This window comes from Amia ocellicauda, chromosome 1 (assembly GCF_036373705.1).
Source record: "Amia ocellicauda isolate fAmiCal2 chromosome 1, fAmiCal2.hap1, whole genome shotgun sequence".
Taxonomy (NCBI): domain Eukaryota; kingdom Metazoa; phylum Chordata; class Actinopteri; order Amiiformes; family Amiidae; genus Amia; species Amia ocellicauda.
This window is the reverse complement of record NC_089850.1, coordinates 39,670,802-39,687,107: the sequence shown is the minus strand read 5'-3', so window position 1 is coordinate 39,687,107 and position 16,306 is coordinate 39,670,802. Positions and strand designations below refer to the sequence as shown.

The 16,306-nt window shown below is 40.0% G+C and overlaps 1 protein-coding gene across 2 annotated transcripts in view; it reads left to right on the top strand.

Moving 5' to 3' along the window:
• Window positions 1-16,306, top strand: part of LOC136749894 (XK-related protein 6) — a 123,864-nt gene that overhangs the window by 77,147 nt on the left and 30,411 nt on the right. Inside the window, exons 7-10 of one of the 2 annotated variants that reach the window (XM_066704530.1) lie at window positions 1,966-1,999; window positions 8,237-8,270; window positions 9,162-9,168; window positions 14,571-14,595. The exons of the other annotated variant lie outside the window; for it this stretch is intronic. Coding sequence (XP_066560627.1) covers window positions 1,966-1,999; window positions 8,237-8,270; window positions 9,162-9,168; window positions 14,571-14,595 — 100 coding nt within the window. The remainder of the gene's footprint in view (window positions 1-1,965; window positions 2,000-8,236; window positions 8,271-9,161; window positions 9,169-14,570; window positions 14,596-16,306) is intronic. 2 annotated transcript variants of the gene reach the window in all.

Genomic DNA, 16,306 nt, shown 5'->3' with positions numbered 1-16,306 from the left:
TATCTGAGTTTTCCTGTGAGTCCTTTACTGTGAGTCCTTGGTTTTGACCCTGTTGTGAACCGTAACTGCAACAATATGTATTCTTGTTTTCACTCATCATCACTTTGACTACATTTCATTAATGAAAATCAAATATTTATGGAAACAATAGACTATATTTGTCATCCCCAAATTGGGTACAACACAATACTGACTTTCCATATACTGTTGTATGTCCTTTATTCAACATTTGTGTGTTTCTCAATTTCCATTTTACAGTCACTAATTTCAGTAGTTGCTATGAGTGAAAGCTTACACCGATCAGCCACAACATTATGACCACCTGCCTAATATTGTGTAGGTCCACCTTTTGCCGCCAAAACAGCCCTGACCCGTCGAGGCATGGACTCCACTAGACCTCTGAAGGTGTGCTGTGGTATCTGGCACCAAGACGTTAGCAGCAGATCCTTTAAGTCCTGTAAGTTGCGAGGTGGGGCCTCCATGGATCGGACTTGTTTGTCCAGCACATCCCACAGATGTTTGATTGAATTGAGATCTGGGGAATTTGGAGGCCAAGTCAACACCTTGAACTCGTGATTCATCAGACCAGGCCGCCTTCTTCCATTGCTCCGTGGTCCAGTTCTGATGCTCACGTGCCCATTGTAGGCACTTTTGGCAGTGGACGGGTCAGCATGGGCACCCTGACTGGTCTGCGGCTACGCAGCCCCATACACAACAAACTGCGATGCACTGTGTGTTCTGACACCTTTCTATCAGAACCAGCATTCACTTTTTCAGCAATTTGAGCTACAGTAGCTCGTCTGTTAGATTGGACCACACGGGCCAGCCTTCGCTCCCCATGTGCATCAATGAGCCTTGGCCACCCATGACCCTGTCACCGGTTTACCGCTTTTCCTTCCTTGGACCACTTTTGATAGGTACTGACCACTGACCGGGAACACCCAACAAGAGCTGCAGTTTTGGAGATGCTCTGACCCAGTCGTCTAGCCATCACAATTTGGCCCTTGTCAAAGTCTCTCAGATCCTTACGCTTCCCCATTTTTCTTGCTTCTAACACATCAACTTTGAGGACAAAATGTTCACTTGCTGCCTAATATATCCCACCCACTGACAGGTGCCATGATAACGAGATTATCAGTGTTATTCACTTCACCTGTCAGTGGTCATAATGTTATGGCTGATCAGTGTATACTGTTGTGTATACAACAATAATAAAGTTATTGAAAGTGGGGCAAAATTAAACTAATGTATTGTATAAATCAGCTTTTATGGATGAAAAGGGTGTTTCACAAATTGCACCATACATGGTTTCATTTTGATGTGGAACCTCTAGGGTTCCTACCAGAGAGCTTCAGAAAATGGTTCAATATGGAAGCGAACCACGGAACCCTTTTTGGTTTTATATTGCACCATCTATTTTAAGAGTGCAGAGACTGTAGTCCGTGAAAATCCCAGCAGGTCAGCTGTTTCTGAGATGCTGGAACCACCACGTCTGGCACTAACAATCATACTACAGTCAAAGTGACTTAGATCATGCGTCTTCTCCATTATAATGTTTGGTCAAACACCAACTAAACCTCTTGACCATGTCTGCATGCTTTATATATTGAGTTGCTTTCACATAATTCACTGTTTGGCTATTGGCATTAATGAGCTGGTGTACCTAATAAAGTGGCTACATGTGTATGATGCTGGATTTTGGCATGCTGACTGTTTTGAGACTGTTCTCTTTGAAAACACACACACACACACACAAAAGTGTTGTCAGATCCAAATAGAAGGGAAACTAATTAAGCTCTGATGACTGTAAGCGCGAGGTTGCTTTGCAAAGCCTTTTTCAATCTGCTGCTGGTTGGCGTTGTTTACTGTGCATGAAAGACACAGAAATAATTTATCCCCGTGAGTGAAGTGCTGAACAGAGAGCCCATCGTTTCAGTGAGCTGAGTGTTACAGCTGTTGGAGCAGCCTGCCGGAGGAGCAGCTCCACTCGTCACTCTCGGTGTCAGTCCCTCACATCCTGTCCACTTGCTGGATTTTCTCCAAATTAATTGGATGGGTTGGTGTTTACTAATTACACTAAGTGTTTTGATTTAAGTGAGGCTAATTATGTTGTTCTTTGAAATGTTTTTACATCATTGGCAAGTTTGCAGTTAAGGAAGGAATTAAGAGGCCCGTGAATAACACATTAATTTTAAACCATTAACCTGTGTGATGGGCATATTCAGCTTTAAACAAATGTGGATTGACCAAGTAAGACATGGATTTGCAAAAAAATAAATGTATGAAAATGAGATTTTAAACACAATGTTCTTCTGTGTTATCACATTGTTAATAAATGTAAATTGTAAACTGCAGTTAGAGACACAGTTATAGAAACAGGCTATTGTTTCTAATGTATCTTCTACTGTATCAAAGCAGAGACTTTTTACCACATATGTAATGTGTATACACTATAATTGTTACAAATTCTCAATATATAGGTATGTAGTCACTGTATATAATGTTAGTTAAGACATGCTGCCTGAGGGGCACTTAACATTGACAGAGGCCAGTAACCCAGTGTTTGGGCCTGCTACATCAGACAGAAGTACTTAAGCAGAGGGAGAGTTCAAAGTCCCAAACTCAATAGGTCTATAGGAGACACAACTATGGGTCAGGTTAGGAGTTTAGATAACAATAGACCTGACAGAGAACCCTAACTAGTTTATCTGACCTGTTCACAGTTCACAGGCCATTGAGATTCCAGTCTATTGCCTGGTGGTGAAGCTGTCCTTCAATTCTGTGTGAAACCAAGTCCCATTATCACGGTCCCTCCACCTGTAGGAATGAGAGGTCTGAGCACAGCATACCAGTGTTGTTTCTCCAATTACACATCTCTTTATCTGTAACTCATATTTGCTTATATTAGACAATGGGGGGGGGGGGATTGGTCTAATATGGAAAACTGAATGAAGCAGTTTACTCAGGGGAGGATGTGGTTGTGTGTGATAGGGAAAGATGGAGGTATATCAGTCCTCTGTTTAGTCTAAAGATCTCTTGATGAGACAGTCAATGTAGGTAGGCAGAATTTATTGGAACAAACAACTCTCAAATATTCAAATCAGTCTTATACGCAAAGGCATTATAACAGCGGGTGGTCCTTCTCAAAGTACGGCTAGCTTACAGGTACAAAGTAAACAATACAAATGATAATAAAAATCCCTGACAGCTGAATACTATATCAGCGTATCTCTCTGTTTATTACATTTCACTGGGAGACCCTGTCAGGAACTTCTGCAATAGCGCTGTAGTCTATTTACTTTTGTATTGAATGCAGTGAGGTGAGAACTGGGACTAGCCAACCCTGAACTGAAACTGAAGAAAGACTCTACTGGGGAAAGGCACAATAAAGGTGGGCGTGTGTATGTCTGTGTTCTGACCATTGTAACCATATACACTGGGTAATGAGAGTCATGAGTCCCACAGCAGTGATTGAACTCTGGGGGAAAGATATTTGTTGAGGTGGTGCTCCTACTCCAAATCTCTGTGGGCATGAACTCTGCATGGCTATAAGTGCACTTGCATAGATTACCACAGATTTGATTTCCTTTCCAAAGAGGATTTCAGAACTCCTACAAATGCTGTATGATTTCTGTTTTTGATCATTCCTTTAATTTGTAAAATTCAGAATATATATTTAGAGAGAGAGAGAGAGATCTTGGTATACCATAGCAAAATCCAACACACACAAAAAAAGTTAGATCATGGAAAAGCAGAAGTTCTCTTGTGTAATTGCTGGGGTGTTCCCTGTGGGAATTAATATTTAGAAACTGACAGAAACCATTATATCCAACACTGAGAAATCTATGAAGGTTAAAGGTCAAGCTCTGAATGTACTTGGCCAGTGAGTGTGTGTGGCTGGAAAGGGGATTCAGATGGATTTTGAGCTCTTTGTATGCACTTCTTTTTACATAACAGCAACTCTCATCTACACGACAGGTTTATACAATGTTCCCTCCTCGATTTCTTCCAGCCCACGGTGTCTAAAAAAATGCAGTATAATTGCAGCATTATTAAACTGACAAGATGCCTTTCCACCAAGGAACTCAGGGGGGAATCTGCAAAATGAGCACTTGCTTCAGAAGTGGCTTGTTCTGTTCTAGCAGAGGAGGAGAATGGTTGTATTACTATTACTATTACTATTATTATTATTATTATTATTATTATTATTATTATTATTATTATTATTATTATTATGTGCTGGTTACTTAAGTCTTAAGCAGTGGTAAATCATTCACCACAGGGCATATTAATTTGTTAATACCATGGTACACCATGTTACCATATGTTTACTATGGTACACCACTATACACTTTATAGTGTTTTCATCACACTCAGTGCAAGTACACATGGCTTTATTTCAATGGTAAATATTTAAGTTTATGGGAATTGTTTCAATAAATCAAAGAGAACAAAAACCTATACAGAACAAACTATTATTTATATCCAAACAACACTGTTTGGTGTCTCTGTGATGTTGTTAAGCTGCACATGAGTGTTTTGCAGTGCGGTGCAGTCTATACAGGGGTGCCGATTGCAGCAGTGCACTGACTAATTACCCACATCGAGTAGAAATGCATTTTGAGTATGTTTACCAACTTATTACTTTGTTTTTTTGTTATTGATTTTCTTATAAGTCTCTTTGTGAATGTTGGTGAGCATTGACCTCTGTTGTTACATGTAATGAGAAAATGATATACAGACTGTTATAGGACTGTATTTGCCCAGCAATTCATTCATGAGCCATTAAACCCTGATAACTAATTCATGTTCAGTACGTATCTTACAAAGTGGAAGGCTGCCTACCCGGGCTTATTTGTGGAATGGCCATTGAGAGCTGTTGCTTGAAATGCAGCCTGTGTGTGCAGCCCTCATAGTATGACTCATCTTTGGAATAACAAGGAGGGATGTGAAGACGGGAGTGACAGCCCTGGGACTCACATGCAGCCTTGCAATTTGAAGGTTACTGCCCCCCACTCCTTCCACCCCCTCCACCCCTTCACTGTTATTCGTTCACCACACTGGAGCAGCCCGTCAAACCCGGCCTCCGCTAGACTTGGCTTTCAGACAGGAGCTGCCACGAACAATACAGCACAAAGCAAATGTATATTATTATTTGATTTGATTATTATTATAGTAGTCTGCAAAAATAAATATGTATCTTCCAACCTCTAATGAATTCAAGGGATATTCAGTGCATGTGTTTCTGATAAGAGAGAAATCTTTTTTGAATATCCGAATATATATATATATATATATATATATATATATATATATAGCCTTCAGTGTTCATGCTGGTGATGACAGAAATACATTACAGCACCTGCCTCGGTACAGAGCCCATGTAAGCCAAATTTAGCCCAAGCCAATTTCACTTCCTGAGATGCTGTTCCTGGCAGGCATCCACTGCGAGAGGAGGTGCATGTCTGCCCTTCTGACTGCTCTCAGCACATCTGATTACGACTTTCAATGAAACCGACTTTTTTCTGCACATATAGTTCATATAAACAATCCTCTCCTTACAGGGCCTTCACCTACTAAAGCACGACAATCAATGCCTGAGTGGCGGATATTAAACCAGACAAAACCGGATTCTACGTCGTCAGCTATAAGGTGTTTAGTTGAGCTGACTCTCTTTTGAATTCTGTACATCGGTCCCCTTCAATAAACGTGATTTCTGTTTCCTGTTTTGCTTTGTTTGTTTTCATGTTTGTGACAAGTTCTAAATCAGTAAGAAAAAAACTTTTATCTGGGAAGAATGGACTAATTTAAGAGCTGTCAAGTACATCTTAAAAATAAGGCTTTGACTTTTCATGAGAAGGAGGCCTGTGTGATCAAAGTTTTATTGATGTGCTTAATTCGAAATGAGGGGACTATACAAGGGCTCCGATTTAATTGTTGAAATCTGAAGGTGTAACTGTCAGTTGAATGAGTGAAATCATGCCGTATCGTAGGTGAGAAGGAGGGGAGTCTCTTATGTCTCCTTATTTTAAGAGAGAAATCATAAGAATCCCCGGTACCTATCAGATGCCCTGAGCTTAGACTGCTGAGTTTATGAATGCTGATCAATGAAAATCTCACTTGTTGTATCAGATTTATTGGTGTGGGCCACCCCTCACTCCACCCTCCTGTCAGGAAGTCCACATTTTTGCACTTAAGCATGTATTACTGTGACTCCAATGACCATTACAGAAATACACAATCTATTTAGAAAATGCCAATTAATTCAACCTAATTTCATTCTAAAAGTGATTCTACTAAAGCATTTCAATTCCACTTCATTGCCACAGCACAGAAAATCTGCTCTGTCACACTTTTGCAGGGGAAATAGTCATTGTGTGTTTTTCCAGAGCTCATGACTTCTAGACATGTTTCCTTTTTCTCCAGGCTTCTCATATCGTGAAAGTTATAATTCCAAGTACAAATGTCGAGACGCGGAGGCACTGCAATAGAGCAAAGGCTGAACTACAGTTGGGTCCATAAATATTTCAACAGTGACACAATTGTCATCATTTTGGCTCTGTACAACACCACACTGGACCTGGAAGGAAACAATCAAGATGTACTTTAATTTTAGACTTTCATCTTTAATTTGAGGGTGGTTACATCCAAATTGGGTAAACGGTGTAGGAATTACACCCATTTTTATATGTTTACATCTTGTGGTAAATCCTCTGTATGTACTCTGGTGAAGTCTTCTCTTGATTGTTGACTTTGACACAGATACGCCTACCTCCTGGAGGGTGTTCTTGATCTGGCCAACTGTTGTGAAGGGGTTTTTCTTCACCAGGGAAATAATTCTTCTGTCATTCACCACAGTTGTTTTCCGTGGTCTTTTCGGCCTTTTGGTGTTCCTGAGCTCACCAGTGCGTTCTTTCTTTTTAAGAATGTACCAAATAGTTGATTTGGCCACACCTAATGTTGCCAACAGCTGCAGTACAGGCCTGGCAGAGCATCACCAAGGAAGACCCCAGCATCTGGTGATGTCTATGGGTTCCAGACTTCAAGCAGTTGTTTCCTTTCAAATTCATGGTGGTGATGTACAGAGCCAAAATGATGAAAAATATGTCACTGTCCAAATATTTATGGACCTAATTGTACATGCAACTCATCTATACCCCCTGTATGTCCTGACGGGGTGTAAAAATGACACTGTCCCAACAAATTCACACTGCTTAACGATGCATAAACTGCTCCTATGATTTTTGACACAAATAATTCATAGGAAAGCATGTTCTTGTGATGTTGAGCTGAAAGGAGTAACACCGTAGCACAGATGGTTTGAATCCTCTGTGGTACAGGGACAGGCGCACTAAGAAAGTGATTGAACTGACAGCACCTTAAGAAAGATGTGAGTGTAGGTTTAAAGGCTGTTTGCCATCCTGAATTCTCCATTAAACCCAGATATGTCGCTTTTAATTTAACCCGCCACTTCCCCACACCTATAATACTGTTTCTCATTACATGAGAGAGTGAGAGAATCTCTCCAGGCTCATTTTAATTCTCAGCTTTTTTTTTTTTGCTTTTTTTTTTCTCTCCATGTTATGTGTTTCCCCATCTCCCTTTCTTGCTGAACCTGGGAATGAGATCAAATGAGAGCTGAATGGGAATGACTACAACAATTTGATTCATGTGCAGTATGTTCAACATATAATGCAAGCAGAAGACTCACACATGTCATTATACATCTGAATATGTATATGCTTTGGTCTAGCCAGACTGCAGAGGATGCAGACAGAAACGTGTTATTTTCTAAAGCACAAAAGTGTGAAATGTTTTTTTTCTTAGATAGTGAATTCTTGACTCTTTTATAACAGATAATTTTCAGTCATTTTCAACTTGGCTCTTCGGAGATTTCAGCCTTAACGGTTAGGAGATTGCATTTTCCATATGATCACTGGCTGCGTTGTTTAGGCTATCTCTTGTGAAGCATGTATGTTGTTCATTCTCTCACTTAGGACTCAGGACACACACTGCTGGGCAGTGCATGCTATTACACCTACCATTCAGATGACGGCCCTTAAATCTGTTGTAATTCATCCACCCCATATCATATAGCCCTGCTACCTGTCAATCTCAGCATATACCAGAAGGACGCATAGCACTTCCATCCATAGCTCTTCACATGCAAATCAAGGTCTAGCTTATTGGAACCACAATAAGTAAACTCATCAAAGTATCCTTTATTGTGTATCAGGTGTGTATTGTGTATCTACATCTTGATCCCAATGGTCTGTTCCTTTATCACAGTGGCGGACAAAGGTTTATATGTCTTTTTGCAACTTAAACTGATTCACATAGGACATTAAGAAAAAAATATATAATTCTACAGGTCTGGCAAGCTTTGTTGACCTCTTGACTGTGTTGTTAACTGTAAAAGATTCTCTGATTTTATACCCATGGCTCAGAGATTACACAATCTCAAAAGCAACTCGGGACCAGTTTTTGCATAAAATTAAATCTTAAAAAAATAACAATTTATTCTCTGTTGGTTACAATCTCTGGGGATCTAAATAAAGTTATACTCTCGATAACGAGTATTATTTGACAAGTTCCCCCTTTCCATTTACACGATAAGAGATTAAATTAAAAGGGCATATATGATTTAAGTACTAGACTCCAAATCAAAACTATTATCGTCCCTGTGAAAATGTTCCTAATTTGCAACTTCCAATTATCAACACCAAACGAAAACCTTTCTTTACAATGAAGTAATGCATCACCTGAAGTTGAAGTGTGCAGGACATTGGGAAGGTAAAAAAAGAACACCTGTCGACGAATCAGCATCTGATATTTTTAATATTTTAGAGGAAGTGGAAAAAGGACTAAAGGCAGAGATATTAAATAGGCCTACTCTATTGTATTTGTCTCTTTCTCTGCATTCCACCTCTATTTATTTAATTCCACACATCCCTTATAGATTTGTGGTAGTAATAAAATGAATTCTCTGATAGAAACAAATAATATATACAAAATTATATAGAACCTTGCTTTAAAGTAGCCTAATTCTATTTGTAGTTGGAGAGCAACATCTTCACCTATGACTTTTCTTTAAATTCACATTAAAGAGCCTTCAGTGAGGGTGGCACAGCGGTGTGGTGGTTAGCTCTGCTGCCTCACAGATCCATGGTCCCGGGCTTGAGTCCTGGCTTGGGGGGCATGTCTGTGTGGAGTTTGCATGTTCTCCCCGTGTCTGTGTGGGTTTTCTCTGGGCACTCTGGTTTCCTCCCACTGTCCACAGACATGCAGGTTACGTTGATTGCCCTTTAATATGCTGTGTGTGTACCTGGTAGCAGTGATAGTTCTTAATGATTAAGATTGCCCATGATCTCAATTTAAGATTTTAAGTATTTTTATTTTATACTGCTTTATATTTATGTTCATTGAATAACTATTCACTGAATATGGTGTTGTAACTGTATAAATTATTCACATTTTGTTACTTTGAGTGTAATAGAGGTGTGTTGTTCTTTTTATTATTTATTTCTTAGCAGACTCCCTTGTCCAGTGTATAAAATATGGTGTCTGACTAAGGCATGTTGTCCCATTTCCGTTGTTCTATGTGATAATGCTTCCAAGTTGCTCGATTCTCGCCTTTTATACAAATTAGAAAGGTTGAAGTATTTTTTCTAAAAAGTGCACAATGCAAATATATATATATATATATATATATATATATATATATATATATATATACACTCACCTAAAGGATTATTAGGAACACCATACTAATACTGTGTTTGACCCCCTTTCGCCTTCAGAACTGCCTTAATTCTACGTGGCATTGATTCAACAAGGTGCTGAAAGCATTCTTTAGAAACGTTGGCCCATATTGATAGGATAGCATCTTGCAGTTGATGGAGATTTGTGGGATGCACATCCAGGGCACGAAGCTCCCGTTCCACCACATCCCAAAGATGCTCTATTGGGTTGAGATCTGGTGACTGTGGGGGCCAGTTTAGTACAGTGAACTCATTGTCATGTTCAAGAAACCAATTTGAAATGATTCGACCTTTGTGACATGGTGCATTATCCTGCTGGAAGTAGCCATCAGAGGATGGGTACATGGTGGTCATAAAGGGATGGACATGGTCAGAAACAATGCTCAAGTAGGCCGTGGCATTTAAACGATGCCCAGTTGGCACTAAGGGGCCTGAAGTGTGCCAAGAAAACATCCCCCACACCATTACACCACCACCACCAGCCTGCACAGTGGTAACAAGGCATGATGGATCCATGTTCTCATTCTGTTTACGCCAAATTCTGACTCTACCATCTGAATGTCTCAAAAGAAATCGAGACTCATCAGACCAGGCAACATTTTTCCAGTCTTCAACTGTCCAATTTTGGTGAGCTTGTGCAAATTGTAGCCTCTTTTTCCTATTTGTAGTGGAGATGAGTGGTACCCGGTGGGGTCTTCTGCTGTTGTAGCCCATCCGCCTCAAGGTTGTACGTGTTGTGGCTTCACAAATGCTTTGCTGCATACCTCGGTTGTAACGAGTGGTTATTTCAGTCAAAGTTGCTCTTCTATCAGCTTGAATCAGTCGGCCCATTCTCCTCTGACCTCTAGCATCAACAAGGCATTTTCGCCCACAGGACTGCCGCATACTGAATGTTTTTCCCTTTTCACACCATTCTTTGTAAACCCTAGAAATGGTTGTGCGTGAAAATCCCAGTAACTGAGCAGATTGTGAAATACTCAGACCGGCCCGTCTGGCACCAACAACCATGCCACGCTCAAAATTGCTTAAATCACCTTTCTTTCCCAATCAGACATTCAGTTTGGAGTTCAGGAGATTGTCTTGACCAGGACCACACCCCTAAATGCATTGAAGCAACTGCCATGTGATTGGTTGGTTAGATAATTGCATTAATGAGAAATTGAACAGGTGTTCCTAATAATCCTTTAGGTGAGTGTATATATATATATATATATATATATATATATATATATATATATATATATATATATATATATAGGCCATTTATGTGTGTATGTATGTGTATGTGTGTATATATATAATTTAGTAAAATACCAGATAATTGCATTATCCTTTTGAAGCTGCATACAGTTTGTGTGAGGTGAGAAACATAAAAGTGACTCAGGTATGCGTTCTTCTCTGAAATCATTAGTCTCTGTAACAGGTTAAGGTTTTGCCTGGGGATCACTGAATTTTGATAGAATCATTTCAGAAAACCTTTAGTTTTATTTGATCAAATCCACCATGACCGCAGCCACTATTATTTTTCCAATAACGTATAGGAAGGTTACAAAGGTGTCTGAACACCCCAGCACAGGGTTTAGTGCAGTATGAGAAAGGTTAGCACTCTGCAGTGGAAGCAGGAGAGCTCTGGGAGGCTTGCTAACCCATATTGTAAATTTCACGCATGAAGCATCTACCTGCATCTATTAGAATCAGTGAAAAGTCACAAGATGATCTCCGTATTTGCTGAAACTACATTTTTTCTCCCTTTGTTTGCATGTTATCTGCATTTAGAAGGCTACTTTTGTTCAGACTAAATCATCCATACAATCAAAGGCTCTAGATTAATGGCTCTAATAGTCTTTATATATATATTATGAGCTACATGATGCTATACTTACTCCTCAAAATCATAGACAGAACCCCTTGAATTCTAATTTTGAAATGAAATATTTCCTGCTCAACTACTGTTTTCAGTTATTTATTTTCAACATGAAACCAATTCACAACTGTTTGACAGTGCATTAACAATCACACAATATTCTCCTGAAGGCAGTTTCAGTCACCAAGCACCAATGGCTAGAGGTGTAGAGTTAAGAGTTTTTAGCCACTTAAACAACAATGCCCTTCTCCTACATCTCCACTACGTCTCTCCTGTCTAACAGCTTTTCAAGGAAGGACACCAGATGTTGATACAGACAAAACTGAAAAACCTGCATGCACTGTATACATATTGTGTTAGAACATAGGAAAGTTTACAAATGAGAGGAGGACATTGGACCCATCATGTTCATTTGGTGTTCATTAATAACTGTGTCCCCGGGTGCATATGTCCCTGTTGATCTGGAAAAGCTCCTCTGGTTTGATGTGGTCGATGCCCTTCATGATTTTGAAGACTTGAATCAAGTCCCCACGTAGTCTCCTCTGTTCCAGGGTGAAAAGGTTCAGTTCCCTCAGTCTTTCAGTAGGACATTCCCTTCAGACCTGGAATGAGTCTGGTTGCTCTCCTCTGAACTGCCTCTAGAGCAGCGATATCTTTCTTGAAGTGTGGAGCCCAGAACTGTCCACAGTATCCAGATGAGCTCTAACTAGTGCATTGTACTGTCTGAACATCACTGCCCTTGTTTTAAATTCTACACTTTTGACAATATACCCTAGCATTCTGTTTCCCTTTTTTATTGCTTCCCCACATTGTTTGGATGGAGAAAGTGAGGAGTCCACGTAGACTCCTAGGTCTTTCTCATGCATTACTTAATCTAGATCTGTACCTCCCATAGTGTAATTATAGTGGACATTTTTGTTACCTGCATGTAATACCTTGCACTTGTCCACATTGAATTTCATCTGCCAGGGTTGGCCCACAACTGAATATTATCTGAGTCCATTTGAATAACCTGTGCTGCCAAGATTGTATCTGCTGAGCCACCTATTTTAGTATCATCTGCAAATTTGACAAGTTTTGCTAACTCCCAGAGTCCAGATAATTAATATAGCTTAGAAAAAGCAAAGGCCCTAATACTGATCCCTGTGGACAGGGATTTTACAAGTAATGTAGGTGAGACTGATTGGTCTGTAATTTCCTGGCTCAGTTTTGTCCCCTTTCTTGTGGATTGGTATGACATTTGCTGTCTTCCAGTCAGTTGGAACATCCCCTGTTCTACAAACATAGACTGGGAAAGCCCAGTTGGGACTACAGAAGCAGAAATAGAAATGGTTGAGATGGTAAATGATCTTTTCAAATGAACAAGATAGAGTCAGAGGGACACTAGTTAGAGAACCAATGGCAATCTGTGATCACAATTTGGTTAGCTTTGAGGCATACTTTCAAAAAACAAGGACCAAGTCTAAAACAATGGTCTACAATTTTAGAAAAGCAAACCTTGAAGGCATGAGGCAGCACTTAGAGTTAGACTGGAGCACACTGGATACAGATTCAGTTGAAAATGGATGGTTATTTTTTAAGAATATACAAGTTGAGGCTCAGGAGAAATTTGTACAAAAACTTAGCAAACTAAGGACCAAAAAACATTGGCCAAATGGTTTAATAGAAGAATGCAAAAAAAATTAAGAGAAAGAAAAGGTTGTATAGCACATACTAAGTATAGAGATGCAAAAAAATGCAAAGAATATGTTGAACTGCAAAGAGATCTTAAGAAAGGGATCAGGAAAGCAAAGATGGAAAAAGAAAGAAACATAGCTAAAACTAATGCAAATAACTTTTTTCAATACTACAACAGCAAGAGGTCAATAAAGGAGGAAGTGAACCAGAAAATGGGCAAAAATGGAAGTATCTTGGAAAACAAACAAGATGTGGCAAATGTTCTAAATGATATATGATACACTTAGATTTTCAAAAAACTTTTGACAAGGTTCCACACCAAAGACTGTTCCTCAAACTGGAAGCTGTAGGCATTCAGGGTAATGTAAGTAGATGGCTGATGTATATGAAACAGAGACTGTTGATAAGAGGAGTTGCTTCTAACTACCCCAATTCGATTTGACCAGTGTTTTTTGGTCCTCAATTTGCTAAGTTTTGGTACAAATTTCTCCTGAGCCACAAGTAGTATATTCTTAAAATATAACCATCCATTTTCAACTGTGCTCCAGGCTAACTCTTCCAATTGCCGCATCATACCTTCAAGGTTTGCTTTTCTAAAACTGTAGACCATTGTTTTAAATCTAAAACAACAGATTAAATCTAAAACTTTGACCCACCCACTAATAGAAAACTACAGAACTGTACTCAGTTGTGGTTTCATTTTCAGTAACTTCACTTTCTTCTAATCAGAAATGTAATTACTAGGATCTAATTTGAGTTCTGCCTCAATGTCATTTTTGACATATAATACTACTATAATACTCTTTGATTTTGCCTGTCCCTCCTAAACTGTGTGTATTCTTACCAACATTTTCTGTAAGCCATGTTTCTGTCACTCCTACAACATCATAGTCACACACCAGCACTGTGGCTTCTAGGTCTAACATCTTGTTCCTTATACTCCTGACATTGAGGTACAAACACTTTCCTACTAGCAGTTTCCCTCTGTTTTCTTTCTTTAGTGGAACATCTCCCATTGTCAGAGCTCCCTGCCCCCCTGGTCCCTAGTTTAAAAGATTCTCAATTACTCTGCGCATACGCTCTCCCAATCCATTAGCCCCCCTTCTGTTTAGATGTAGACTGTCCAGTTTGTACAGGTCCCATCTATCCCAGAAGAAAAAACAATGGTCCATACATCTAAAACCCTCTTCCCTACACCAAGATTTCAACCACATGTTAAACTTTCTAATCTCTGCCTGTCTCCCTGGCCATGCACGTGGTACCGGAAGTATTTCAGAGAAAACAACTGTGGAGGTTCTGCTAACTCTTTAAATGTGTCTTGCAGAACCTCTGTCCTACCTTTTCCTATGTCATTGGTTCTAGTGTGGACCATGACCAGTGGATTCCCCCCGGCTTTAGCCAGTAGCCCATCTACTAGTTTAGGGAAATCTGCAACCTGAGCACTAGGCAGGCAAGATACCATGCGGGTCTCCTTATCACTAGAAAGAGTGGCGGTTGCAAGGGGGGGCCAGTGCCCCTGTGACAGCAAGCTTGGCCCCCCCTGTGGCCCCCCTAACTAGCACTGCGGCCAAAACACTGTCAACACCCACCCCAGGTAACGTCACGGGAAAAACACCCCCCCCACTAACATCGCGGACAAAACACTGCAGGTCCACCCCCAACATTGAGGACAAAACACCGCCAGCACCCCCCCGCTAACAGCACGGAAATAACACTGTCAACTCCCCCCCACCGCTAACATCACAAACAAAATACCGTCAATACCCCAACAACCCCCCTCCCCCGGAGAAATTCATGGCCCTCCTAATATTACAAATGGCCCCAGCCATGCCACCCCAGTTGAAAGCATCTAGAACTGCCACAGACTAGAATACACTGTGTGATCTACGCCTCTAAGAATCGAGTCTCCTACTATATGACCTACTGTAACCCAGCAGTTCTGTACAGTGTCCTGCTCTAAGATCTCAACTCTCCTAGGTTTTGGCGGGCACACCATCTCTCTCAGGTGCTGATTGACCAATTCTTCCATATCACTATATACAGCGCAGATCAATAAGCTGGGCCTCAAAATCACAGACTTTGATCTCTAGGATTTCAACATGTCGACTACGTTCACAAATGAGTTCGCCCAGGAAGGCAATCATTCTGCAAACCTGACACTGTAGTGGCCACATTCTTCTAAATGATAGTTTTTTCAGTCTCTTGGTTCCTGTTCCCTAGTTAACTGCTCAACTTTTTGTGACCGAGAAACAGCGCATCTCTTTCTCAACAGCAGCTTTAAGTAGCTTTTGTCTACTTGCCTCCAATTCACACCTAACTGGCCCCACCTGGCTCCACCTGGAACAGAATTCCTGCTAGTCCTAGACAAAATCTCCCTTCTACAACCAACTCAGCAGCTGAACTGAATTGACTTCAATTTAGGCAAACTACAGATAATGCCAACTTCAATTAAGGCAAACTTAAAACAGAATGAGCACTGTTAAGACTGGTCTGAAACTAGGAAAACAACAAGACCTCTCACCTGTACTCTCCTGTGTCTGTCTGTGGCAACGTCTGTTGCTTAACTTTTGCAGCACACATTACTCAGGTCTACTGAACAGAATTTCACTCCAAACTCCTAGAACAGGTGACCTTATTAATAAGTGCTAAAGCTAACAAAAGGCACACTAACACAAATAAGGAAATATATTGGTTAGTGTCAGTATTGATTATTTTATGGTGAGAAAGGTTAGTAGTCTTTTCAGTACTAGATTTTAATCTAAAGAAGATAAAAAAGGGAATGATGTTCTCTAGGGTGATTAGTTAATGATATTTATTCCCTTTTACTACTTACTGAAACTATTTAATTGTATTTTATAGTATTCATTTTTATAAATGCTTTTTTGCTGGGAATCCAGCCTCTTTAGGTTTGTAATATCAGTTAGTGTTTGTATTGTTAAATGAATAAAAGGCCATAAACAGGGAACACATGTGCACTCTGTGTATTGTGATCATACTAACTGTG